We start from the raw sequence: 26,055 nt of genomic DNA on the forward strand, positions 1-26,055 counted from the left end.
TCAGGAGTCTAACTTCAACATGAATTAGAATATAGGGACTATTACAACACAACAGAAATACTAAGCCAAAAATATTATATCAACAGCGTAAATTTATGGAGATGATTGACTAGAAATAGAATACACCATCTCCAATCAAAAAAGCACATAAAAGGGGCGCCTGGGTGGCTCATTCAGTTAGACCTTTAGCTCAGGTCATGATCTCATGGATCTTGAGTTCAAGCCCCACATCGGGCTCTGTGCTGACAGCTCAAAGCCTGTAGCCTGCTTCAGATTCTGTGTCTCCCTCTCTCTCTCTGCCCCTCCCCCCCCCCAAATAAACAAACATTAAAAAAAATTTTTTACACGAAAAAATAAGTAAAAGGAATTAAACATACACAGATTACATACCCATTAGGATAGCTACTGTTAAAGAAAAAAAAAAACAGAAATGACAAGTGTTGGCTAGAACGTTGAAAAATTGGAACTCTTGTGTACTGCTAGGGGAAATATAAAATGCTATAGCAGCTATGGAGAACAGTATGGAGGTTCCTCAAAAAATTAAACACAGAACTACCCAATGATACAGTAATTCTGCTTCTGGGTATATAACCAAAAGAACTGAAACCAGGATCTCGAAGAGATATTTATATACCAATGTTCAAAGCACCACTCTTAACAAGAATTAGAGGGTGAAGGCAATCAAGTGTTCATTAACAAACAGATGAATAAACAAATAAAATATAATCTATACACACAATGGAATACTATTCAGCCTTAAAAAGGGAGGAAACTGACATATACTACAAGGATGAAACTTGAGGACATGATGCTAGGTGAAATAAGCAAGTCACAAAAATACAAATACTATTTGATGCCACTTACATGAAGTATCTAGAATAGTCAAATTCACAGAAACAAAGTAAAATGGTGACTGACAGAGGCTAGGTAGGGGAAGGGGAGAAACCCTTCAAGTAAGGGTATAGTTTCAGCTTTGCAAAATAACAAAGTTCTGGAGATTAATTGTACAACAATGTGAACAAACTTAACAGTACTCAACTTAAAAATAGTTGATATGGTAAAATTTATGTTATGTGTATTTTACCCCCACTAAAACTTTTTTCAATATACAGATGAATGTGACATATATACAAGACAAAGCAACTAAAGATAACACTGAGTAAAATGTTAAAATAGAAAACACAGATCTTTTTAATCCCCTAGATCCTTTTCGAATGACTTTCTAACCTCCTTTCCTGGGCCTCACACCTATCCCCAAAATGAGTTAAAGGTGCTTCATGCTTCAACCTAATTATCCAACAACCCCAATTTTCTAAAACGGTAATCAAAGCTCTGTAGCAATCAACCCAAAAGTCTTAAAATCCATCTATAAGGGCAATAGTAAATTTCACAATTACAAATAGTAAATTTGTAAATAGTAAAATTGTGAAATAGTAATTTCACAATTACAAATAGTGAAATTTACGAATAGTAAATTTCACAAAAATTATGCACCAACCATATGCTTACTGACTTGAGCTGTTGAACCTGTAAAAATATATCAATCAAAGAAATTACAAAATAACCAAAATTATTTTAAAAACATAACTGCTTGCTGGCTACATTTACACACAAGTTAAAAATCAAGACAATTTTGCTAAATGAAATCATCTTACCAAAAGCTGTGGCCACATTTCGTCATGTATGCTTCCTCAATCATATCAAAGCAGATAGGGCTAAAAAGAAAATAGGAAAATAATTGACACATTTTTTCCAGCAGAGTGATTACAAATTGACAAGGCTAGTAACAATACCAACAAAATCGTATTTCAATATATAGCTAAGACTTCAAACATTCTATCAATGAAACAGAATTTCTGTTGAGTTGAAGGTACTTTAAGGGATTGGTGGTAAAATGACAATTTGTTCAAGATAGGTCTAGGTCACCAAGATCTAAGTTCAATTAAATGAGTAAATTAAAATGGCCCCAATACTTTTTAATTTTTAATAATGCAATGCAGTCACAAGAGTCCTTAGGAGTTCTACTACCATTCACAAAAATCCCTATACTCAAAAGCACCTAACTCAAATGCTGTTTTACTTCCTATTTCAAAAAAAAAAAAAAAAAAACCACTAGTTTCCTGAGTGGCAAACTTACAATTCCATTATCAATAACTCTTCTAGATGAGGAAGATGGTAATTATAGCTAATACTTACAAAGTACAAATGGTATCCATTAAAATAATATTAACTCGTAATTTTTTCAACAAAAGTGTTGGTAGGTACATATTACTAGACCTATTTAATGAGGAAATCGAGGCACAAAGATGTTGACGTCATACAGTTAGGAAGTAACAATTTTCAAACTTAGCTCCATGCTCTTAACCACTCCACTATTCTATATTAATTCCGGATACTGCAAGTTAAATACCAAGTCTTACCAACATAACCACAGAGTTCTGGCTAACAAAAGGTAGTTATCAATCTGAGAGGCCACTATCTACCAGAAAAAGACGAAGTCTTGTAAAATGAGATGTCCCTTTATCCTTGCCTCTTTTTCCTTCCGAAACCTCTGATAACGTCTCTAGAGATACAACAGCCATCTTCTGACCAAGAAGACAAAAAATGGTAAGCTAGAAAAATAGGATACTGTTCCTTGATGACATCCTTGAGCAATCTCATCATCTATGGATTGCCTATCTCTGGACTTCACATTACATAAGAAAAGTAAATTCTCACTTGTTTAAGGCAGTATTTATCAAGTTTTCTGTTACTGGCATACAAATCAGATCGCTACTGACAATACATGACATTTAAATTATAAAATGAAAATTCACCCACTTCTTCAAGAAAAATTTCCTGGGCATAACTACTATCTTAGAATGTGAAACCATATAAAAAAAAAAGTTATAAAATCAGAACATTGCACATGCTCAGAGTTTCACCACATACAGTGTGTTGGCTTAAACGGCACTGGTTTTGTCAGCCTCTCTCTGCTGGAATGAGAAAAAAGAGCTCTCCTAAATGCGGGGATTTGGTCATTTCTCTTTTGAAACCAAGTCCATCTTGCTCCTGTTTGATGGAGTTAAGAAAACAGGGTTGGGGGTTCCTCCCAAAAGCGTGTGGATGCACTGTGTAGGCTGATCCCAGTTGTGGATGAAGGGTTTTGAAGAGCAGATGTGGAAAGGACAGATTTTACTTCACAAGTACAGTTGGTCACTGGCTGCTGAGGCAGATGTCTTAAGGCTCAAAACCCAGAGTGGAAGGTACGTTTATGCCCTCTCCTTTTTTTAAAGACTTTATTTTTTTTTTTTAGCAGTTTTAGGTTTGTAACAAAATTAACAGGTAGGTACAGAGATTTGCCATATTTTCTCTGACCCAAACACATGCACAGCCTTTGCCATTATCAACATCACTCACCAGAATGGTACGCTCCCCCCACCCCCCGCCACCAGCCCCGGGGATGAATTTAAACTAACACATCAAAATCAACAAAGTCCGCAGTTTACCTTACGGTTCACTCTTCATGTTGTACATTCTATGGGTTTGAACACAAGTATAATGACATATATTCATCATTATAATACAGATTATTTCTCACTCTCCTAAAAATCCTCTTTGCTCTGCCTATTCATCTCTCTCTCCTCATCCACAATCACTGATCTTTATCTTGCCTCCACAGTTTTGTCTGTTCCAGAATATCATATTTGGGATCATACAGTATTGTAGCGTTTTCAGATTGGCTTCTTCTGCTTTGTAATATGGCTTTCGGATTTCTCCACGTCTTTTCAAGGTTTGATAGCTCATTTCTTTTTAACGCTGAATAATATTCCACTGTCTGGACGTACCACAGTTTACTTATCCATTCATCTACTGAAGGACATCTTGGTTGCATCCAAGATTTGGCATCTATAAATATAGCTGTTATAAGCATTCAAGTGCAGGTTTTTGTGTCTACCTAAGCTTTTAACTCCTTTGGGTAAATATCAATGGGTGCCTAGTTAAATTATACGGCAAGAATATGTTTAGTTTTATAAGAAATCACCCATCTGTCTTCCAAAGTGGCTACACCATTTTTTCATTCCTACCAGCAAAGAATAAGAGTTCCTGTTGCTCTATAACCTCCTCGCATTTGGTGTTGTCAGTCCTCTAAGTTTTAGCCATTCTAATAGGTATATAGTGACACCTTGTGGTTTTGATTTGCATTTCCCTGATGACATATGATGTAGAGCATCTTTTCATATGCTTGTTTGCCATCTATGTATTTTTTTTTTAATATGGAATTCATTGTCAAATTGGTTTCCATACTCTGTGTCTTTTTTGGTGAGGTGTCTGTTGAGGTCTTTGGTCCATTTTTTAAATCTTATTATTTTTAAGAGTTCTTTGTATATTTTAAATAAAAGTTCTTTATGAGATATGTCTTTTACAAATATATTTTCCCAATCTGTGGCTAATACTTCCATTTCTTAACAGTGGGTTTCATAGAGCAGAATTTTTTTTTAATGTTATTTACTTATCTTGAGAAAGAGAGTGAGCAAGTGCACACAAGTGGCGGAAGGGGCAGAGAGAGAGTTAGACAGAAAATCCCAGGCAGGCTCTGTGTGCTGTCAGCATAGAGCCTGACACAGGTCTCCATCCCAAGAACCATGAGATGGTAACTTGAGCCGAAAACAAGAGTCCAACCCCGCATACCAACTTTTTAAACAGCTCTTCTAATAAATCATGTTTAAAATTTGGGGAAAAACGGAGCACCTGGGTAGCTCAGTCGATTAAGCATCTAACTCATGATTTCAGCTCAAATCATGATCTCAGGATTCATGAGATTGAGCCATGCGTCATCAGGCACGAACTGACAGCATGAAGCCTGCTTGGGATTTCTTTCCCTCTCCCTCTCTCTCTCTCTGCCCCTCCCCACTCGTGCATGTGCTCCCTCTCAAAATAAATAAACAACAACAACAACAAAAAAAGATTTGGGGAAAAAGACCTTTCTGTTCCCAAAGTAAGTATGTTTATAAATATAAGTAATAATACCATCATATCTGTTATGCTGCATTAACTCAGGCTTAGAAGCAAGATGCAGAATGTCTTAAGACACTGACCTCAGTCCAGACTTCCATCAGTGCCACCAATGAACATTTTAAAGTTGGCCCCAGCACGTAGAAGAATCAACTGTAAATACCTATCAATACTTTCTCAGAAATTCCAAAATTTTTAAACATTCATACATTCAACAAATTACATATTAGGTACTGACTACATACCAGACACTGTTCTGGATACCAAGGGCAAAGAAGTGAATAAACAAAAATCCCTTCATGGTTCTATAATCTAGTGGGGAAGACAGACAATAAACAAGATAAATAAGGTAGACCTTATATGATAAGGTTAGATAGAGACAAAGATAAGGAAAAAATTAAGCAGGGGAGGAGGATAGGAAATGTTAGATTGGGTTAGACAGAATAGTAAGAGAAGCCTCAATGAGAAGCTGACATTTGAGTAACTATTTCAAAGTAAGAGGGAAACAATCTACACAGAAATCTGGAAAAACAGCAACCAAAAAGTAAGAGCAAGTACAAATGCCCTGAGGCAGGAGTATACCTGATATGTTCAGACTAGCAAGGTGGTCAGTGTAGAGTAGAATAACCAAGTGGGAAAATACTAAAGATCAGGCCAGAGAAATAATAAGGGGCCATATTAAAAAAACAATAAATTAAATTAAATTAAATTAAATTAAATTAAATTAAATTAAATTAAAAGGGGGGGCACCTGGGTGGCTTAGTCAGTTAAGCATCCGACTTTGGCTCAGGTCATGATCTCGCAGTTCATGGGTTTGAGCCCCATATCAGGCTCTGTGCTGACAGCTAAGAGCCTGGAGCCCACTTCAGATTCTGTGTCTCCCTCTCTCTCTGCCCTTCCCCAGCTCGCACTCTGCCTGTGTATGTCTCTCTCTCAGAAGTAAATACACATTAAAAAAAAAAAAAAAAACACCTCTCTTGAAACATGTTAAGGACTTTGGATTTTACAGTGAATAAAACAAGAATTTACTGGACAATTTAGAACAGAATGGCCCAATGTGACAAAGTGATAAACCAGATCACTCTACCTTATACATTGAAAGAAGACTAAAAGAAAGCAATTGTAAAACTAAAAGCTCTTATAATAATTTAGCTGAGAAATGACACTGGATTAAATGACGGTAGTAGCAGTGAAGTTGATGAGAAGTGATCAAATTCTGATATAATCTGAAGGCAGATCTTTGGTTTGCTACGGATTAGATATTAGCTATGAGAAAAATGAATCATGGATTTTAAGCTGTAAACTGGAAGAAATTACAGTATGTTTATTTCACAGAGAGCTCTAGCATTCATTAGTTTATTTAAAAAAGGGAGAGAGAGAGCAGGACTACAATGCATGTCCTATCGTGTGTTCCTCCAATACCAAAAGTTGTATGCAGTACCTAAAAATTACCATCAGATGAGTTTAAACAGAAGTATTTAAGGAATGGCTTCTGAGTAACGTGTGAATTAAGAAAGTTTCCATTCTTTTTACCAGAGCTAACTTTTTTTTTTAATGTTTATTTTTGAGTTAAAGAGAGTAAGCAGGAGAAGTACAGACAAAGTGGGGAACAGAGGATCTGAAGTGGCTCTGCACTGACAGCAGAGAACCCAATGTGGGGATAGAACTCACAAACTGTGAGATCATGACCTGAGCCAAATTCGGACCTACAACTTTCTAACTTTGAGTCAAGTGTTAAACCTAATCTTGTTTTCTCATTTGTATAACTGGAATGACAGTTACATCACACAATCACTGTACTGATTAACAAAATATCTATGAAGTACTCAGTACAATTCCCGGTATGCAACATTCAATAAATAGCAGAATATATGAAAAGAGATGATGGAACAATCTGTATCAGTGATAGAAACTTGACAAGAGTGGTCCACCCAAACTAAAAACTTCAAGGAATTCCTACTAGAAACAGGTAAAACAAAGGAAGATGAGGACTGACCAACCATTCGTCTTCCCAAGAAAGGGATGCAGTATCACGGGAAACAGAACACAGAAAAGACTCTAACAATAACAAAACACCACTACCTCTTTCCAATTTTGAGGGGCAAGAACATATTCAGAGTGGGTTTTGGGCAAAACTGTAAACAATCCATTCAGAAACCCTCCTCTCTGCCAATCTATAGCAATCAAGGAGTACGAGCTCAAAGCCCTAAACACAATACGGGCATAGCACGGATGTGAACTGGCAGCCAGGCCAGACATTACAGATACCTAAAATTTTATACAACCTAAAAAACGTTACACAGATGCCCCAAAAATGTTTATAGATCCCCCAAACTCTTTATGGACTCCTGACACAGTGGCATCACAAAAAGAGGGAAAAATAACATGGCTTAAAGATCTGCTGGGACTGTTCACGCCTCCCACACCACATAACACAAGTAACTCTTATAAATCAAGACAGAAAATCCAATAGGAAGGGTGTCTGGCTGGCTAAGTCGGTGGAGCTTGTCACTCTTCATCTTGGGGTTGTGAGTTTGAGCCCCATGCTGAGTGTGGAGAGTACCTAAAAATAAAATCTTTAGGGGCACTTGGGTGGCTTAGTCAGTTAAGTGTCCAACTCTTGGTTTCAGCTCAGGTCATGATCTTGTGGTCTGCGGGTTCAAGCCCCACATGGGGCTCTGTGCTGACAGCTCACACAGAGGCTGGAGCCTGGTTCAGATTCTGTGTCTCCCTCTCTCTCTGCCCCTCCCCTGCTCCCACTCTGCCTGTATCTCTCAAAACTAAATAAACCTTAAAAAAATTTTTTTTCAATTAAAAAATTAAATCTTTAGGGGCACCTGGGTGACTCAGCCTGCTGAGGGTCTGACTCTTGATTTAGGCTCAGGTCATGATCCCAGGGTCGTGAGATAGAGCCCCACATCAGGCTCCATGCTGAACGTGGAGCCTGCTTAAAATTCTCTCTCCCTGTGCCCCTCTCCCCGACTCGCAAGCTCTCTCTCTCTCAAATAGATAAATAAATAATAAACAAATAAAATCTTAAAAGAAAAAAATGGGGAAAAATGTGAATTCCTAATTCACAGAATTCACACACTGCCTTTCAAGTATATGAAAAAATGTTCCAACTCAGTAGTAATCAAGAAATGCAAAAAAAAAAAGAAGAAGAAGAAGAAGAAGAAGAAGAAGAAGAAGAAGACGACGACGACGACAAGGGGGGCATGTATCGGGGTGGCTCAGTCAGTTAAGCATCCGACTTTGGCTCAGGTCATACCTGTGGTTTGTGGATTCAAGCCCTGCATCAGGCTCTGTGCTGACAGGTTGGAGCTTGGAGCCTGTTTCAGATTCTGTGTCTCCCTCTCTCTCTGCCCCTCCCCGGCTCACGCTCTGTCTCTCCCTCTCTTAAAAATAAACATTAAAAAAAAAATTTTTAAGGGGGCATCTGGGTGGCTCAGTTGACTAAGCAGAGTCTGACTCTTGATTTCAGCTCAGGTCATGATCTCATGGTTTGTGATTTCAAGCCCCACATCAGGCTCTACACTAACAGTGTAGAGCCTGCTTGGGATTCTCTCTCATCTCCTCCCCTGTTATAAATAAATAAATAAATAAATAAATAAATAAATAAATAAATAAATAAATAAGTGTGTATGTATGTATATGTATATACATATATATACATATACTAAAAAACACAACAAAATAACAATTCATCACCATTAGGTATTAGAACACTGGAATACCAAGTATGTTAGGTAAGACATGAAAAACAAGAATCTTCATGCAGAGATATTCTAGCAAGCAACCTAGACTGAGTATTCATATATTTATGACCAAGCAACCCCACTCCTGAGATTACATGTAAATAGCTAAAGACTTGTAAATAGCATGCTATTACATGTAAATAGCAAAGACTTGATTATATGTATGTAATATGTGTATTTAAATGCATATACACGTATGGACGTAGGTACTTACATAAACATATGTGGCTGTGCATATGCTTATGTGTGAGTGCATGTCTGTGTAGAGTCATGCATGAGGACACTTGAAACAAGCCACACACTTATGACGGCAGGGAATTAGAAGAAGCCCTAATGCTCATAATAACTACAATAAAGAAGCAAAATGTGCTTGAATATACACTATAAAATTTCATGCAACAGTCAGAAGGAATGAACCAAAGATACATGGAGGCATGGCTAGATGCTTTGTCAAGTGAAAATAGAAATGAAAAGGAGATCTGTGGCATAATGCAATTTATATAAATGTAAAACATGCAAAAAATATATTTCACAAGGATACATGTATTCAAAGACATACATAAATCACCAAGTCAGGAGAATAAAAAATGAAATGGCGAAAGTAATAAAATCTCTTATTCAATAGGATCTAAGAACGTCATCAACAACAAGATGTAACATTATACCAGTAAAAAAGAAACAACTCTGCTAATGAATAGTAATTTTATTTACGTTTCTCTAAAACACTCTTTTAGACTTCAGTTTTATCAGATACCACTATTGTGAAAAAAAAATACACACATACATATAATTAGAATTTTCCTACAAAATTCTCATTCTTCAGAGTCTAACTTTTCTGAATCACTTTTGACTAAGTTACTGATATCCAGATTTTCCACACAGTATTCTCCTTGACTTTGGTGAGGTGACATTTATTAAGAGAATCCTACCAGTACTGGGATCTTAAGTCAGGTTTACATTTAGCCAGCTAACCTACATCTGACTCCAGCTTCAGGAATGTTGCTAAACATGTCTAATTCACCACATCCCAGAACCTCCTCCACCCTTCACTCCCACATACAAATTTTTAGTTCATAGGGAATAAAACAATAATTCACAATTGTCTCAGAGAATTTCTTCCAATCTGCTGAAACCTAGTCAAGTTTTGAGGCAGGCATTTTTTTATGTTTACACGTCTATATGAAATGACCACATGAAGCTACATCCAACTGCCACGTAGCAAACAGGAATTTTTTTTTAGTTCTATAATCTATAAAACATAGTCCAATTTTCAGATATGTCAAAGTGTAAAAAAGAAAAAGAAGTTTAATTTAGAATCAAAGAAATGTGACAAAGTAAACCAAAGCAAACAAAACAAAACAAAGCCTTGGATGGGCCAAAGGACAATGTGAAACACAATGCCCTCACTCCGCACTTGAGGTGAAACTTAACTGTAAGTGGACTTACCCTCTTGCTATGTACACTTAGAAAACAAGAAGGGGAGGAGGACTGGACACTAGGCAGCACAGTACTGAGATCTCTGAGGCAAGGGGAGCAAATGAAGTGAACCCTATCCCAGACCCAGCTTTTTGCCTTCACCGAAAGCTTCACAAGCCAAAGAAAGGAGAAACCAAACAGCGCCCCAATCTCACCAAGTCCAGTAAGGATAAAGGGGAAAGACTTTACAGGGCAAGACACCAAAGAGGAAGCAGACGCAAAGAAAAAGAATTCTAGAAATCTACACAGGGTTCTCAAGTCTGTTGTTGAATACGAGTCCTATGTGCCCAGGGTAAAACTCTACAAGATCAGTTAAAAATGGCCAGGAAATGATAAAACACAGGGTATTTAATAGAAAACCCAGAAGAGTCATTAGCGTGGAAATGAAGTGGCTCTAGAAAAATGGCTCCTCATAACCCACCCTCAAAACAATTTTAAATTATTTATAACAACTGCATGCGAATCTACAATTTTCTCAAAACAAAAACTTCAATTACAAAAAAATTAACTAAATTAAAAAACATAATACTCAAAAGGATCAAACTGATCTGCAAGGAACTTTACTTACTGCCAGAACAAAGTCCAATACTCTCTGTAGAGAAAGAAAGCAAAATCCAGCATTCAGTAATGGCAAGTTTATAATGTCGACCATCCAATAAAAAAAATTACGAGACATGTACAACAGTAGGAAACTGTGACCCATAAAGAGGAGGAAAACCACTCTAGAGAAACAAAAAGACAGTTAATAGAATTAGCAGAAAATTCTTGAAAACATATATTACAAATATGTTCCATAATTTAAAAGATCACAAAAGTATAATGAGGAAAACAGAAGATATACAACGGACCAATTAAAAGCCTACAGGTTAAAAATACAGTGCCTAAAAACACAGCAAAAGACGTGCACTCATAAGAAAGTAAAATATAAAATTCCTAGAAATTTTAAAAACACATCAAACACAAAGGATTACTTCCACAAGCTCATCAATACATGAAACATAAGTTAAGGAAGGAAGCCATGAATGTTTGAAGATCGGCCAACAGACATTATCTAAATTAAAACATAAAAAGAAAACAAAAAAAGAAGACAGAAAATCCAAGAGCTCTTGTGAAGACCTTTCCATACCCACCTCCAAAAACTAAAGGCAGATATTATTATACTGCACAACCTTAAGCTTGCCAAAGGGTTATCTATGTCATTTAACTGCATGTAAAAACCACCACTGCAGGGGCACCTGGGTGGTTCATTTGGTTAACTGTCCAATTCTTGGTTATGGTTCAGGTCTTGAATGACGTCATGGTTATGGGATTGAGACCCCCCCAAACACACATTGGGGATTCTATCTCCCGAGCTCTCTCTCTCTGCCCCTCTCCTTGCTCTCTCATTCAAAAAATAAACCTTAAAAAAATAAGTAAAATTCAACACTGCAGAACACATACAAAAAACTATTTTTTAAACGCCACTATTTTGAATTTATAAAGCACACATTTGTCAAGGGTGATATCACAATCAGTTTGACTCTCAGGTTACATTTTTAATCAGTAACGTATTTATAAATTCCCTACTATTTGTATGTATTCCCTGCTTCAAAAACAGCATCCAAATTTGCTGACTAGTACACAATATAATCTCAAAACTCTTCAATAAAACAGTAAGTACACTGTTGACTCCATGTAGATCTTGGTACTGACACTAACTCCATTACGCTGCAACAAAATGTTTCAACTGCCTCACAGTAGTTCTGGTTCTAACTAACCAAACATTCAAATCTTTCAAAGATTAAGTACTAAAAACATATCATTACCAAGATAATCAAAGCAAGGTACAGGGGCGCCTGGGTGGCTCAGTTGGTTAAGCTTCCGACTTTGGCTCAGGTCGTGATCTCGCGGTCCATGAGTTCGAGCCCCGTGTGGAGCTCTGGGCTGACCGCTCAGAGCCTGGAGCCTGTTTCAGATTCTGTGTCTCCCTCTCTCTGACCCTCCCCCGTTCATGCTCTGTCTCTCTCTCAAAAATAAATAAACGTTAAAAAAAATTTAAAAAAAAAAAGCAAGGTACAATCTAGAGTCATTTAAAAAAATAAAGAGTGGTTACACCTCATCGAAACCAAAGAACCACTTTCATAGTTTGATACCAAATGCCAAACCTTAGCAATTCTTTTCTGTAATTCCATCATTCACAATGTATTTGTACATGTATTATATAATCTAAACCTCACAATTCTATACTAGAATATTACTATATCTTAACTTACCAACAAAACAGACTCTAAGTCAATCATTTATTTGCCTAAAGTTAAATTTCAGGGCTTCTAACTCTAAGTCCAGTGCACTTGCACCACGCTACAATCTCAGAAGATAAAGGAAACGAACAATACGCGGCACTATGACTATGAAAACTGTCAGCACATAGAAAATCTTAGAAGAAAAATTATTTCGAATATACAAAAGCTTATGTGGGGCACCTGGGTGGCTCAGTTGGTTGGACGGCGGACTTTGGCTCAGGTCATGATCTCACGGTTTGTGAGTTAGAGCCCCGCGTCGGGCTCTGTGCTGACAGCTTGGAGCCTAGAGCCTGCTTCAGATTCCGTATCTCTCTCTCTCTGCCCCTCCCCTGCTCATGCTCTCAATAATGAATAAACGTTAAAAAAAAAATTTTTTTTTAAACTTATGTTCATCCTTCAAGGCTAAGACATCCAAGCAAAAGTCAGTAGCCACAGGAATATTTCTTCCTTCCTCTCAAAATGTCCAAAACTTCCAATTTCTCTATCTTCCTCCTTCCCCTTCTACCAGTAGCCATGTAAGCATCCCCAAACCATCCTCTATTTTCAACTGGCCCCAGAGAATTTCCTTGAAAGACAAGGAAATGAGTGAAAAGGAGAAAATAAATCTCAAATCCTCCTTTCACACCAACACTGGTAACATGAGATCCTCCACACCAACCTTCACAGACAGCCGTTCAGTTCCAGCCTCTGTCCCATCATCACGCTCCTTCCTACTTTCACTTGATATGATAAAATGCCCTAAAAAAGAACTTTAATCTTTTTTTCAAAAGTAGAGATTATATTTATTTGGTATTTCTACCTAACCTATCTCCATTAAGACCTGGGTTTAATGTCTTATGTCACATATTCCATAAACAAAGACAGAGCATGCAACTCTTGATCTCAGAGTCATGAGTTCAAGCCCCACACTGGGTATAGAGTTCACATACGTATATACATACATACATAAAAACTTAAAAAAAAAAAAAAAAAAAAAGGTAATAGCCCAGTCAGTTAAGCATCCAACTTGGGCTCAGGTCATGATATGGTCCGTGGGTTCGAGCCCTACATCAGGCTCCACACTGGCAGTACGGAGCCAGCTTGGGATTTTTTTCTCTCTATGCACCATCCCCCCCGCCCCCCACCTCTTTCTCTCTCTCTCTCTCTCTCTCTCTCTCTCAAAAATAAAAGGAATGAAGGAGACTCAAAACAGCTTTCTTCTCCTAAATGTCTGTTTATTTATTTTGAGGAGCAGAGATTTTAAAAGGATAAGACCACAATGGGCCAGGAAAGAAAGGACATGATGATTACTAATACCAGTAACAGGCGGGGCACCTGGGTGCTTCAGTCAGACATTTGACTCTTGATTTTATCTGACTCTTGATTTCAGCTCAGGTCGACGGCTGGGTCAGGTCATGGTTCCTGAATTGAGCCCCGAGCTGACAGTGCAGAGCTGCTTGGGATTCTCTTTCTCCCTCTCTCTCAGCCTTTCCCACACTCACATGTGTGCACTCTCTCTGTGTAAATAAATAAAACTTGAAAAAAAAATGCAAGTAACAGGCATGAAAAGATAAAGTGGAGGGGCGCCTGGGTGGCTCAGTTGGTAAGTGTCCGACTTCAGCTCAGGTCATGATCTCACAGTTTGTGAGTTCGAGCCCTGTGTATCGAGCTCTGTGCTGACAGCTCAGAGCCCGGAGCCTGCTTCAGATTCTGTGTCTCCCTCTCTCTCTGCTCCTCCCCCACTCACACTCTGTCTCTCTCTCAAAAATAAATAAACATTAAAAAAAAATTTAATAAAAAAAATAAAGTGGAGCCAATCTCTGGTATTCACCAGAAATAAATATATCAATAAAAGTAGCTTGGATCGGGAAATCAAATATGGCCAAGAAGTGTTACTACTGATTCCCCCAGGATGAAAATTACCCAATACACTCTCAATCTTGTCCTGGATGTTATTCTATTCACACATTCCCAGGACTCCTCCTTAAACAGAGCATTAATTCTAACTATCATCAAAGGCTTAGAATTGGAGAATTTTCATTGGGTTTGTATACATTTAAGATAGGTGGAAGAATTAGGACAATGACTTCATGGGGGAACACCAGGACTAGGCCTCATAGGATCTAGAGGGTTGGATTCAAGGTGGATCTACAGACTTCAGCACAGCAGTACAGATCTTCACTAGTGGTCTACCATTAATGTGACTAGCTTCTATTTTCTGCTATCAAGAATATCAGTTTGCAATATACAGTCCTTCCAACAATACTACATCAAGAACTTTAATCAAAACAGTCCAATTCAGGTGTTTACTTATTTCAAATTCCTAATACAGAAAACATGATTGACCCAAAACATCCTTTCAAGACAATTCCAAGATGATGTAATTGTTATATTTTAGTCACACTTCAGAAGAGGCCAATCACAGACCAATCAACTAAAGAAGATACAAGTTCACACAGAAGAAAAAAAACATTGCCTACAGAGGAGGGGCTACAGAAACAGAAATCTCTATTGTAAGGAAGTAGGGACAGGAAGGTGTCCCATATCTTGCATGGACAACACCCCTAGCCCATTATCCAGGGATAAAAGACATCTCTAAGTTGCATGGAAGAGGTGTCCTTTATATCCTTATGTGGATTTTTTAAAGTAACTTTCTTTTTTTTTTTTAATTTTTTTTTTCAACGTTTATTTATTTTTGGGACAGAGAGAGACAGAACATGAACGGGGGAGGGGCAGAGAGAGAGGGAAACACAGAATCGGAAACAGGCTCCAGGCTCTGAGCCATCAGCCCAGAGCCCGACGCGGGGCTCGAACTCACGGACCGCGAGATCGTGACCTGGCTGAAGTCGGACGCTTAACCGACTGCGCCACCCAGGTGCCCCTAAAGTAACTTTCTTAAAAAATTGTTTTATTAAGTTTTGTTTTACAAATACAGTACTGAATTTAAATTATAATCTAATTAAATTAGCCTTCTGTTCCTTTTTTTTTTTTAATGTTTATTTTTGAGAGAGTGTACACGCACACATACTTATGGGGGAAGGGCAGAGAGAGGGAGACAGAGGACTCAAAGCAGGCTCCAAGCTGTCAGCACAGAGCCCTATGCGGGGCTCAAACTCACAAACTGTGAGATCATGACTTGAGCCAAAGTTGGACGCTTAATGGCCTGAGCTCCCAGGCACCCAAAGCCTTCTGCTCTTGAACTTTTGAAAAACCCAAAACTATAAATAACACATACTTGCACAGAAATTGCATTCAACCAAAGGTGAAAATCTGGACAGGACAATGACTTTTCTCTGAACTTTACTTTGGCTATGAGAAAGTATATTGTTGACTGACTCAAGTTAATTATTAAAGATCAAAACACAACCTTCAAAAAATAGTAGCAGAATAGCCAGTAAGTCCATAAAAAGATGTTCAGTATCACTAGTCAATATGGGAAAATAAATCAAAGCCACAGTGAGATACCTGACATGCACTACATTGACTGTAATCAAAAAAATTTTAGGGATGCTTGGGTGGTTCAGTCAGTTAAGCACTTGACTTCAGGTCATGATCTCGCCGTTTGTGGGTTCAAGCCCCGCATCAGGCTCTGTGCTGACAGCTATGAGCCTGGAGTCTACTTCAGGCTCGCTCTCTCTCTCTCTCTCTCTCTCTCTCTGCTCCCCCCCCCATTCACATTCTGTCTCTCTCTCAAAAATAAACATTAAAAAACATTTGAAAAATAAAATATTACCAAAAAAATGAATATTGTATGTCTAAACAACCCACAGTTCAAGCAAGAAATTACTAAGTATTTTCAACTGAATGAAAATTAAGATACCTCTAATGCAAGGACTAGAAAAGGCCAAATCAGTTATCTAACCTTCCATATTCACAAACCAAAAGAAGATGAAATTCAAAACCGAACGAAATAATAAAAATAAAACCAAAAATTAGTAAAATGGAAGATGGACAGGGATGCCTGGGTGGCTCAGTCCACCTCTGGATTTCGGCTCAGGTCATAATCTCATGCTTTTTGAGTTCCAGCCCTGTGTCAGGCTCACTGAAAGTGAGGAGTCTGTTTGGAATTCTCTCTCTCCCTCTCTCTGCCCCTCCCCACCACAAGCGCACACACTCACTCATTACCTAAATAAACTTTAAAAAATAAATTAGAAAATAAAATGGACAAACTATATAGAAAATTAGTAATCCCAAAATGAGTAATTTGAAAAAAATAATAAAATTAATAATCCCCTAAACTGTTCAAGAAAAAAAAAAAACAAAACACAAATTACCACTAGCAGGAATGAAAGAAGCAGTATCCCCCCAGGGTAGGGCCCCTGGGTTCAGCTTAGACTCTTGATTTCGGCTCAGGTCATGATGTCACAGCTCCTGGGATCAAGCCCCAAGTCTCACAGGGCTCCACACTGACAGCAGGGAGCCTGCTTGGGATTTTCGCTCCTCCACTGCTCACATGCACTCAAGTGTGCTCACTCTGCCTCTCAAAATAAATAAATAAACTTAAAAGAAAAAAAGGGCACCATCCCTCCAAATCCCATAAACATCAAAATGTAAGAAGAGGGGTGCCTGGGTGGCTCAGTCGGTTAAGTGTCCGACCGTGGCTCAGGACATGATCTCGCCAATCAGAGTTGTAGCCTGACATTGGGCTCTGTGCTGACAGCTCAGAGTCGGGAGCCTGTTTCAGATTCAATGTCTCCCTCCCTCTCTCTCTCTCTCTGCCCCTCCCCCTGCTCATGCTGTCTCTCTCACTCTCTCTCAAAAATAAATAAAAGTTAAAAAATAATAAATAAAAGTGTAAGGAAATATTATGAACTTTACGTTAATAAGTTCAATAACTTGGGTGAAATGGACAAATCCCTTAACAAACTACCAAAGCTCACTTAAGACATAAAGAACAGTTACTGGCACAAAAACAGACACTCAGGTCAGTGAACAGAACAGAGAACCTAGAAACGGACCCACAAACATATGGCCAACTAATCTCTGACAAAGCAGGAAAGAATATCCAATGGAATAAAGACAGATTCTTCAGCAAATGGTACTGGGAAAACTGGACAGTGACATGCAGAAGAATGAACCTGGACCATGTTCTTACACCATACACAAAAATAAACTCAAAATGGATAAAAGACCTAAATGTAAGATAGGAAGCCATCAAAATCCTCGAGGAGAAAGCAGGCAAAACCCTCTTTGACCTCAGCCTCAGCAACTTCTTACTCAACACATCTCCGGAGGCAAGGGAAACAAAAGCAAAAATGAACTATTGGGACCTCATCAAAATAAAAACCTTCCGCACAGCAACGGAAACAATCAGCAAAACTTAAAGGCAATCGACAGAATGGGAGAAAATATTTGCAAATGACATATCAGATAAAGAGTTAATATCCAAAATCTATAGAAAATTTATCAAACTCAACACCCAAAAAGCAGATAATCCAGTGAAGAAATGGGCAAAAGACATGAATAGATACTTCTCCAAAGAAGACATCCAGATGGCCAACCGACACATGAAAAAATGCTCAACCTCACTCATCATCAGGGAAATACAAATCAAAACCACAATGAGATACCACCTCACACCTGTCAGGATGGCTAACATTAACAACTCAGGCAACAACAGATATCGGTGAGGATGTGGAAAAAGAGGATCTCTTTTGCACTGCTGGTGGGAATGCAAACTGGTGCAGCCACTCTGGAAAACAGTGCGGAGGTTCCTCAAAAAATGAAAAATATAACTACCCTATGACCTAGCAATTGCACTACTAGGCATTTATCCATGGGATGCAGGTGTGCTGTTTCGAAGGGACACATGCACCCCTAATGTTTATAGCAGCACTATCAACAATAGCCAAACTATGTAAAAAGTCCGAATGTCCATCAATGGATGAATGGATAAAGAAGATGTGGTATAGGGGTGCCTGGGTGGCTCAGTCGGTTGAGCATCCGACTTCAGCTCAGGTCATGATCTCACGGTCTGTGGGTTCGAGCCCCGTGTCAGGCTCTGTGCTGACAACTCAGAGCCTGGAGCCTGCTTCAGATTCTGTGTCTCCCTCTCTCTCTGCCCCTGCCCCGCTCATGCTCTGTCTCTCTCTCTCTCTGTCAAAAATAAATAAACATTAAAAAAAAAAAGAAGAAGAAGTGGTATATATATACGATGGGAGTATTACACGGCAATCAAAAAGAATGAAATCTTGCCATTTGCAACTATGTGGAAGGAACTAGAGGGTATTATGCTAACCGAAATTAAAGAAAAACAAGTATCATATGACTTAACTCATATGAGGACTTTACAACACAAAACAGATGAACATAAAGGAAGGGAAGCAAAAATAATATGAAAACAGGGAGGGGGACAAAACAGAAGAGACTCATAAATATGAGAACAAACTGAGGGTTGCTGGAGGGGTTGTGGGAGGGGGGATGGGCTAAACGGGTAAGGGGCATTAAGGAATCTACTCCTGAAATCATTGTTGCACTACATGCTAACTAATTTGGATTATGTAAATTTTTTTTAATTTTAAGAAAAAAAAAGAAAGAACAGACACAGCCCTTTGATCATACATTGGTGAACTATACCAAACACGTAAGGAAGAAACATACCAATTCCATACAAACTCTTTCAGAAAACAGAAGAGATGACATTTAGGGTGGCTAGGTGGCTCAGTAGGTTAAGCATCTGACTCTTAGTTTTGGCTCACATCATGGTTTGTGAGATCAAGCCCCGGAGTCCAGCGCTGTGCTGACATCACGGAACCTGCTTGGGATTCTCTCTCACTTCTCTCTCTCTGCTCCTCCCCTGATTTCTCTATCCCTCTCAAAATAAACATTTAGGAAAAGAAAAAGAAAGAAGAGATAACATTTCTCATCTCCTTTAAGAAGGGCTCTACACTGTGTGATGGGCTGAAATCTGTATGTTGAAATCCTAGCCCCCCAGTACCTCCAAATGTGACTGTATTTAGAGACTGAGCATCAAGGAGACAATTAAGGTTAAATGAAATCATATATTAGGCCCTAATCCAATGAATGATGTCCTTTTAAGAGATCAGAGACGGGGCACCTGGGTGGCTCAGTCAGTTAAGCATCCAACTTCGGCTCTTAGGTTCAAGCCCCATGTCAGCTCTGTGCTGACAGTGTAGAGCCTAGAGCCTGCTTCAGATTCTGTGTCTCCCTCTCTCTCTCTGCCCCTCCCCTGCTCACACTCTATCTCTCCGTCTCCAAAATAAATAAGCATTAAAAAAAAAAAACATTAGGGGTACCTGGGTGGCTCAGTCGGTTAAGCATCCGACTTCGGCTCGGGTCATGATCTCACAGTCCGTGGGTTCGAGCCCCGCATCGGGCTCTGTGCTGACAGCTCAGAGCCTGGAGCCTGCTTCGGATTCTGTGTCTCCCTCTCTTCCCCTCCCCTGCTCATGCTCTGTCTCCCTCTGTCTCACAAATAAATAAAAACATTAAAAAAAAAATTAAAGGGTGCCTGGGTGGCTCAGTCGGTTAAGGGTCCAATTTCAGCTCAAGTAATGATCTCACATCATGGTTCATGGGTTCAAGCCCCACAGCAGGCTCTGGGCTGACAGCACAGAGCCTATTTGGGATTCTCAATCTCCCTCTGTCTCTGCCCCTCCCCCACTGGCACTTTCTCTCTCTCTCTCTCTCTCAAAATAAATAAATTTTAAAGAATTTAAAAGAATCAAAATCCTAAAAAAGAACTAGAAGAAATTAGAGGGGTACCTGGGTGCCTCAGTTGCAGTCAGTTGAGCATCTGACTTTTTGGCTCAGGTCACAATCTCATGGTTTATGCTTTTGAGCCCCACATGGTTTTGAGCCCCAGGCTCTGTGCTGGCAGTGCAAAGCCTGCTTAGGATTCTCTCTCTCTGCCCCTCCCCTGCTCCCTCTCACTCTCAAAATAAATAAAACTTAAAAAAAATTTTTTTTTAAAAAAGAAAGAAGAAGAAGAAGAGATTAGAATACAAACAACAGAGATCATGAGGTAACCATGTGAAGACAGAGCAAGAAGGTAGCCATCTGGAAGACAAGGAGAGAGGTCTAAGAAGAACCCAAACCTACCAATACCTTGACCTTGGATTCCTAGCCTCAAACTGTATGAAAATAAACGGGTGTTATTTAAGCTACCCAGTCTGTCCATTATGTTACAGCAAACCTAGCAAATATACCTGGTATCAAAACCAAACCGTGTGTGTGTGTGTGTGTGTTTACAAGAACACCATAGACCAGTATCACTCATGAAAATTCAAAAAAAAAAAATCCCTTTAAAAAATTAGTAAGTGGAGTATGCAAATTGGGAAAAAAAAGTAACACTGTCTTGATTTGCACGTGACACAATTGTCTTCTCAGAAACCCCATAGGTTTTACCTAAAAAACAACTGTTAAAGGAAGTAAATTTAGCAATCACAAGATACAATGGCAACACACAAAAATAAATTTTATTGGGGTGCCTAGGTGGCTCAGTCAGTTGAGCATCCAACTATTGATTTTTGGCTGAGGATTTCACGGTTCGTGAGATCGAGCACCATGTCTGGCTCTGCACTAACAGCACAGAGCCTGCTTGGGATTCTCTCTCTCCCTCTCTCTCTGCCCCTCTCATGCTCTCTCTCAAAAATAAATAAAATAAATTTTATTTCTATACATTAGCAACAATTAGAAGTTGAAATTAAAATAATATTTACAGCATCATTAAAAACATGAAATACTTAGGGCTAAGTTTAATAAAATACGTTTAAGTTCCAAACACTTAAAACTACAAAATTATAAAACACTACTGAAAAAAATTAAAGACCTAAATAATTGAAGAAATACCCAATGTTCATAGTTCAAAGATTCAAAATCATTAAAATGTCATATCTTTCCAAATTGAGTCATAGATTTAAAGTAACCCAAATCGGGGCGCCTGGGTGGTACAGTCGGTTAAGCGTCCGACTTCAGCCAGGTCACGATCTCGCGGTCCGTGAGTTTGAGCCCTGCGTCAGGCTCTGGGCTGATGGCTCAGAGCCTGGAACCTGTTTCCAATTCTGTGTCTCCCTCTCTCTCTGCCCCTCCCCGTTCATGCTCTGTCTCTCTCTGTCCCAAAAATAAATAAATGTTGAAAAAAAAAATTTTTTTTAAATAAAATAAAATAAAATAAAGTAACCCAAATCATGGGGGCACATGGTTAGCTTAGTCAGTTGAGAGTCTGACTTGGGCTCAGGTCATGATCTCATGTCTTGTGAGTTCCAGCCCCAGGTCAGGCTCTGTGCTGACAGCTTGGAGCCTGGAGCCTGCTTCAGATTCTGTGTTTCCCTCCTTCTCTGCCCCTTGCCCTCTCTCTCAAAAATAAATAACCATTAAAAAAAATTAAAGTAACCCAAATTAAAATCCTAGCATGCTTTTTTGATGAAATTGGTAAACTAATCCTAAAATCCAGGTGGAAATGCAAAGGACCTAGATAACCAAAATGAGATACAGGAACAAATTTATACTGTCTGATTTCAAGATTTACTAAAATGATACAGTAATCAAGATGGTGATATAGGCATAAGGATAAATATATAGATCAATGGAACAAAGACTCCAGAAATAAACTCATACACATGGTTAATTAATTTTAATTTTTTTTTAACATTTTATTTATTTTTGAGACAGTGAGAGACAGAGCATGAATGGGGGAGGGTCAGAGAGAGGGAGACACAGAATCTGAAACAGGCTCCAGGCTCTGAGCTGTCAGCACAGAGCCTGACGCAGGGCTCGAACTCACGGACCGCGAGATCATGACCTGAGCCGAAGTCGGCCGCTTAACCGACTGAGCCACCCAGGCACCCCAGTTAATTAATTTTTAAGAAAGCTTCCAAGAAATTCAATGAACAAAAATGGCCTTTTCAACAAATGGGTGCCATAATAACTGGATACCCACAGTAGAGAGGAAAAATCTTCAACCCTTACCACACACAGTATATAAAAACTAACATGAAATGATCATTTATCTAACCAGGAGAAAACCATAAAGTATCTAGAAGAAATATTTAAAAAATCTTTGAATTTCACGTTAGACAACAATTTTTTGGATGGAACACAAAAGTCATAACCCATAAGAGAAACAAGTGATACACTGGACTTAAAATTTTAAACTTTTGCACTTCAAAGACATCAGTAAAAATATAAATAGGTAAGCAACAGACTGGGAGAAAACATCAATATGTTGGAATGATGAAAGACAACTCAAGATAAATGAGAAAAGAGAGCAGAAGATTAGAACACGTTATAAAAAATATGCAGGGGTGCCTGGATGGCTCAGTCTGTTGAGCATCCATCCGACTTCAGCTCAGGTCATGATCTAGTGGTTCACGAGTTCAAGCCCCGCATCAGGCTTTGTGCTGACAGTTCAGAGCCTGGAGCTTGCTTCGGATTCTACGTCTCCCTCTCTCTCTGCCCCTCCCCGACTCGCATTCTTTCTCTCTCTCTCTCAAAATAAATAAAAACATTTAAAAATTTTATGAAAGATATGCAAATGAAAATAAGCACATGAAAATATGTTCAGTGTCATCAGTCATTAAGACAATGCAAATTAGGATAATGAAATACTACCACACACCCACTAGCACAACCAAAAGACTTGTAAAGACTTCGAAAAAACACTGAAAGACCAAATGCCAGCAAGAACATGAACTGGAACTCTTATACTTTGCCGACAGAAATGAAAATGATACAACCGCTTTTAAAAACAGTTTTGCAGGGGCGCCCGGGTGGCTCAGTCAGTTGAGCATCTGACTTCCACTCAGGTCATAATCTCATGGTTTGTGAGTTCAAGCCCCATGTCGGGCTCACTGCTGTCAGTTGGAGCCCGCTTTGGATCCTCGGTCCCACTCTCTCTCTGCCCCTCCCCCACTCACTTTCTCTCTCAAAAATAAATGAACATTAAAAAAAATTAAAAACAGTTTTGTGGTATATTATAAAGTTAAATATGCACTTGGCCATACAACCCAACAATAATACACTCCTAGATATTTACCCAAGAGATATGAAGGTATGTCCACATGAATACCTGAACATGAATTTTTACAACTTTCTTTACGATTACCAAAAACTAGAAACAAAAAAAATCAAATCTCTTTAAACTGATTATATATACATATCATCTTATATATCCATATAACAGAATACTACTCAGCAATTAAAAGAAAAAATTAGTGACATACTCAACATTAAATCTCAAAAACATTACACCAAATAAAAAAAGAGTCAGACACAGGGGTGCCTGGGTGGCTCAGTTGGTTGAGAATCTCACTTCAGCTCAGGTCATGATCTCACAGTTCCTGAGTTCGAGCCCCACATCAGGCTAGGCTCTCTGATGTCAGCACAGAGCCCGCTTCAGATCCTCTGTCCCCCTCTCTTTCTGCCCCCTCCCAAAAAAATAAATAAAACATTAAAAAAATAGTCAGACACAAAAGACTGCATATTGAAAAACTCCCTTAATACAAAATCCTAGGAAAGGCAAAACTATAGTGCTAGAAAAATCACTGGTTGCCAGGTGTTGAAGTGGGGGGAACAGATACGTGCAAAGTGCTGGCACAAGCGAACTTTCCAGTGTAATAAAAATGTTCTAGATCTCGATTAGGGTGGTGATAATACAGATGTATTCACTTATCAAAACTCACTGAACTACACAATTAAAACTAGTGATTTCTACTGTATACAAATTATACCTTAATAAAGCTGATTTTAAACAAAATCTCCAGGGGCGCCTAGATGGCTCAGTCGGTTAAGCATCCGACTTTGGCTCAGGTCACGATCTTGCAGTTCGGTGAGTTTGAGCCCCACACTGGGCTCTCTGCTGACAGCCCAGAGCCTGGAGCCTGCTTCATATTCTGTGTCTCCCCCTCTGCCCCTCCCCCGCTCGCTTTCTCACATTCTATTCTGTCTCTGTCTCTCAAAAATAAATAAGCATTAAAAAAAAAATTTAAACAAAAACCCCCAGCCTCTGAATTAAAGGCAAAGTAATACAGTGGTTAACTTGAGCTCTGAACCAAAATGTCTGGATATAAATACGGATACCAGCACTATTAACTGTATGAACTGCAACAAATTACATAACCTCTCTGTCATTTCCTCATCTACAAAATGGAAATTATGAAAGTATCTGCATCAAACAATTATCATGAAGACTGAATAGTAATGTTAAACCATTAGAACAGTGCCTTGCAGGGGCACCTGGGTGGCTCTGTCGGTTAAGCATCTGACTTCTGGGCTCAGGTTCAAGCCCAGAGTCAGGCTCTGTGCTGACAGTGGAGCCCGCAGTCCACTTGAAGTTCTGTCTCCCCCTCTCTATGGCCCCCTCTCAAAAATAAATAAACATTAAAAAGAAGAAGAAGAAGAAGAAGAAGAAGAAGAAGAAGAAAAAGAAGAAGAAGAAGAAGAAAAAGAAAGAAAGAAAGAAAGAAAGAAAGAAAGAAAGAAAGAAAGAAAGAAAGAAACAGTGCCTTGCAAATAACAACGGCCTATCCTAGAGCATGTATTTTATCAGGAGTATGTATACCAAGCCAATGGTTAGTACATCACATTCACTTTAGGGTGGACTTGGCATTTATTAACTTTGAATTTAAAGTATCCAAAGGAGTCCCAAAAATAGTTATCTGTAATTTTTACCTAACCAACTTTGTCTCAATACCTCCATTAAACCCAAAATGCCAATCTGTGAAGTAACACTGAAGCCACGGAATTCCAATACAAGAGACTACTTGGGCTTGGGGTCATGTGTTCCAGCTCTGAATTTGGTGAAGAACAGCACCCACCCCAAACCGCACAGACTAGGAAGAGAGAAAGATGGGCTTCCACAGGTTAATACCAGAATTTAAGTGAACAGAAATCAGACCACCTATTATACAACCCTACTCTCTACATAGAAACAGAGACAAAAACAGTTCATGAAACTTAATTATGAAAAATGAAAGAACAATTAACTTGTATGAAGAGAAAACAATTTACTCTCAATGAAATATTAGTTGAGATGGTAGGAACCTATACATCTAGAACGTGGCACATGCATGTATGAAGAGAGACGGCAAAGAACAAGTAAAGTGAAGAGCACAGATGGGGAAACACCACATACAAAAACAAGTCAAGAATTTAAGAAGCGTTTTATTTTGTATAATACAAATTTTAACAGGAAAGAGAAGACTAATTCCACTGTTAAACATTTTCTCCCAAGCTATAGCAGCTTTGAGGAAAAGGACTGCAGGCTAAAGTAAGTATTCAAAACAGAAAGAAAACCCCAGTAACAATATATACATTTAAGGAGAAAAAATGAGCAACAAGGTTTAAGGCTACAGTTACTTTAATCAATAACAATTTTTAGGGGCTCCTGGCTGGTTCAGTAGTTAGAGCATGTGACTCTTGACCTCCGGGTTGTGGATTCCAACCCCACATCAGGTGTCAAGATTACTTACAAAAATAAAATCTTTTAAAAAAAATAAAAAACATTTTTTAGAATATGACCAAATAAGTAATGTTGGTTTATAATCAGAAAAGGCTTTGGGGTGCCTGGGTGGCTAAGTCGATTAAGCATCCAACTCTGCGTTTCATCT

General features: G+C 38.7%; 1 protein-coding gene across 4 annotated transcripts in view; it reads right to left on the reverse strand.

Annotated features, from left to right (window-relative positions):
• The window catches only part of COP1 (COP1 E3 ubiquitin ligase), a 259,112-nt gene that overhangs the window by 226,132 nt on the left and 6,925 nt on the right, over positions 1-26,055 (reverse strand). For all 4 annotated transcript variants that reach the window (XR_007148125.1, XM_047840424.1, XM_047840423.1 and 1 more), the window contains exon 2: positions 1,656-1,715. Coding sequence is in view for 3 of the 4 variants with exons in the window: in XM_047840424.1 (XP_047696380.1) it covers positions 1,656-1,715 (60 nt within the window). In the remaining variant the exon portion in view is untranslated. The remainder of the gene's footprint in view (positions 1-1,655; positions 1,716-26,055) is intronic.

Source organism: Prionailurus viverrinus, chromosome F1 (genome assembly GCF_022837055.1).
Source record: "Prionailurus viverrinus isolate Anna chromosome F1, UM_Priviv_1.0, whole genome shotgun sequence".
NCBI classification, from domain to species: Eukaryota; Metazoa; Chordata; class Mammalia; order Carnivora; family Felidae; genus Prionailurus; species Prionailurus viverrinus.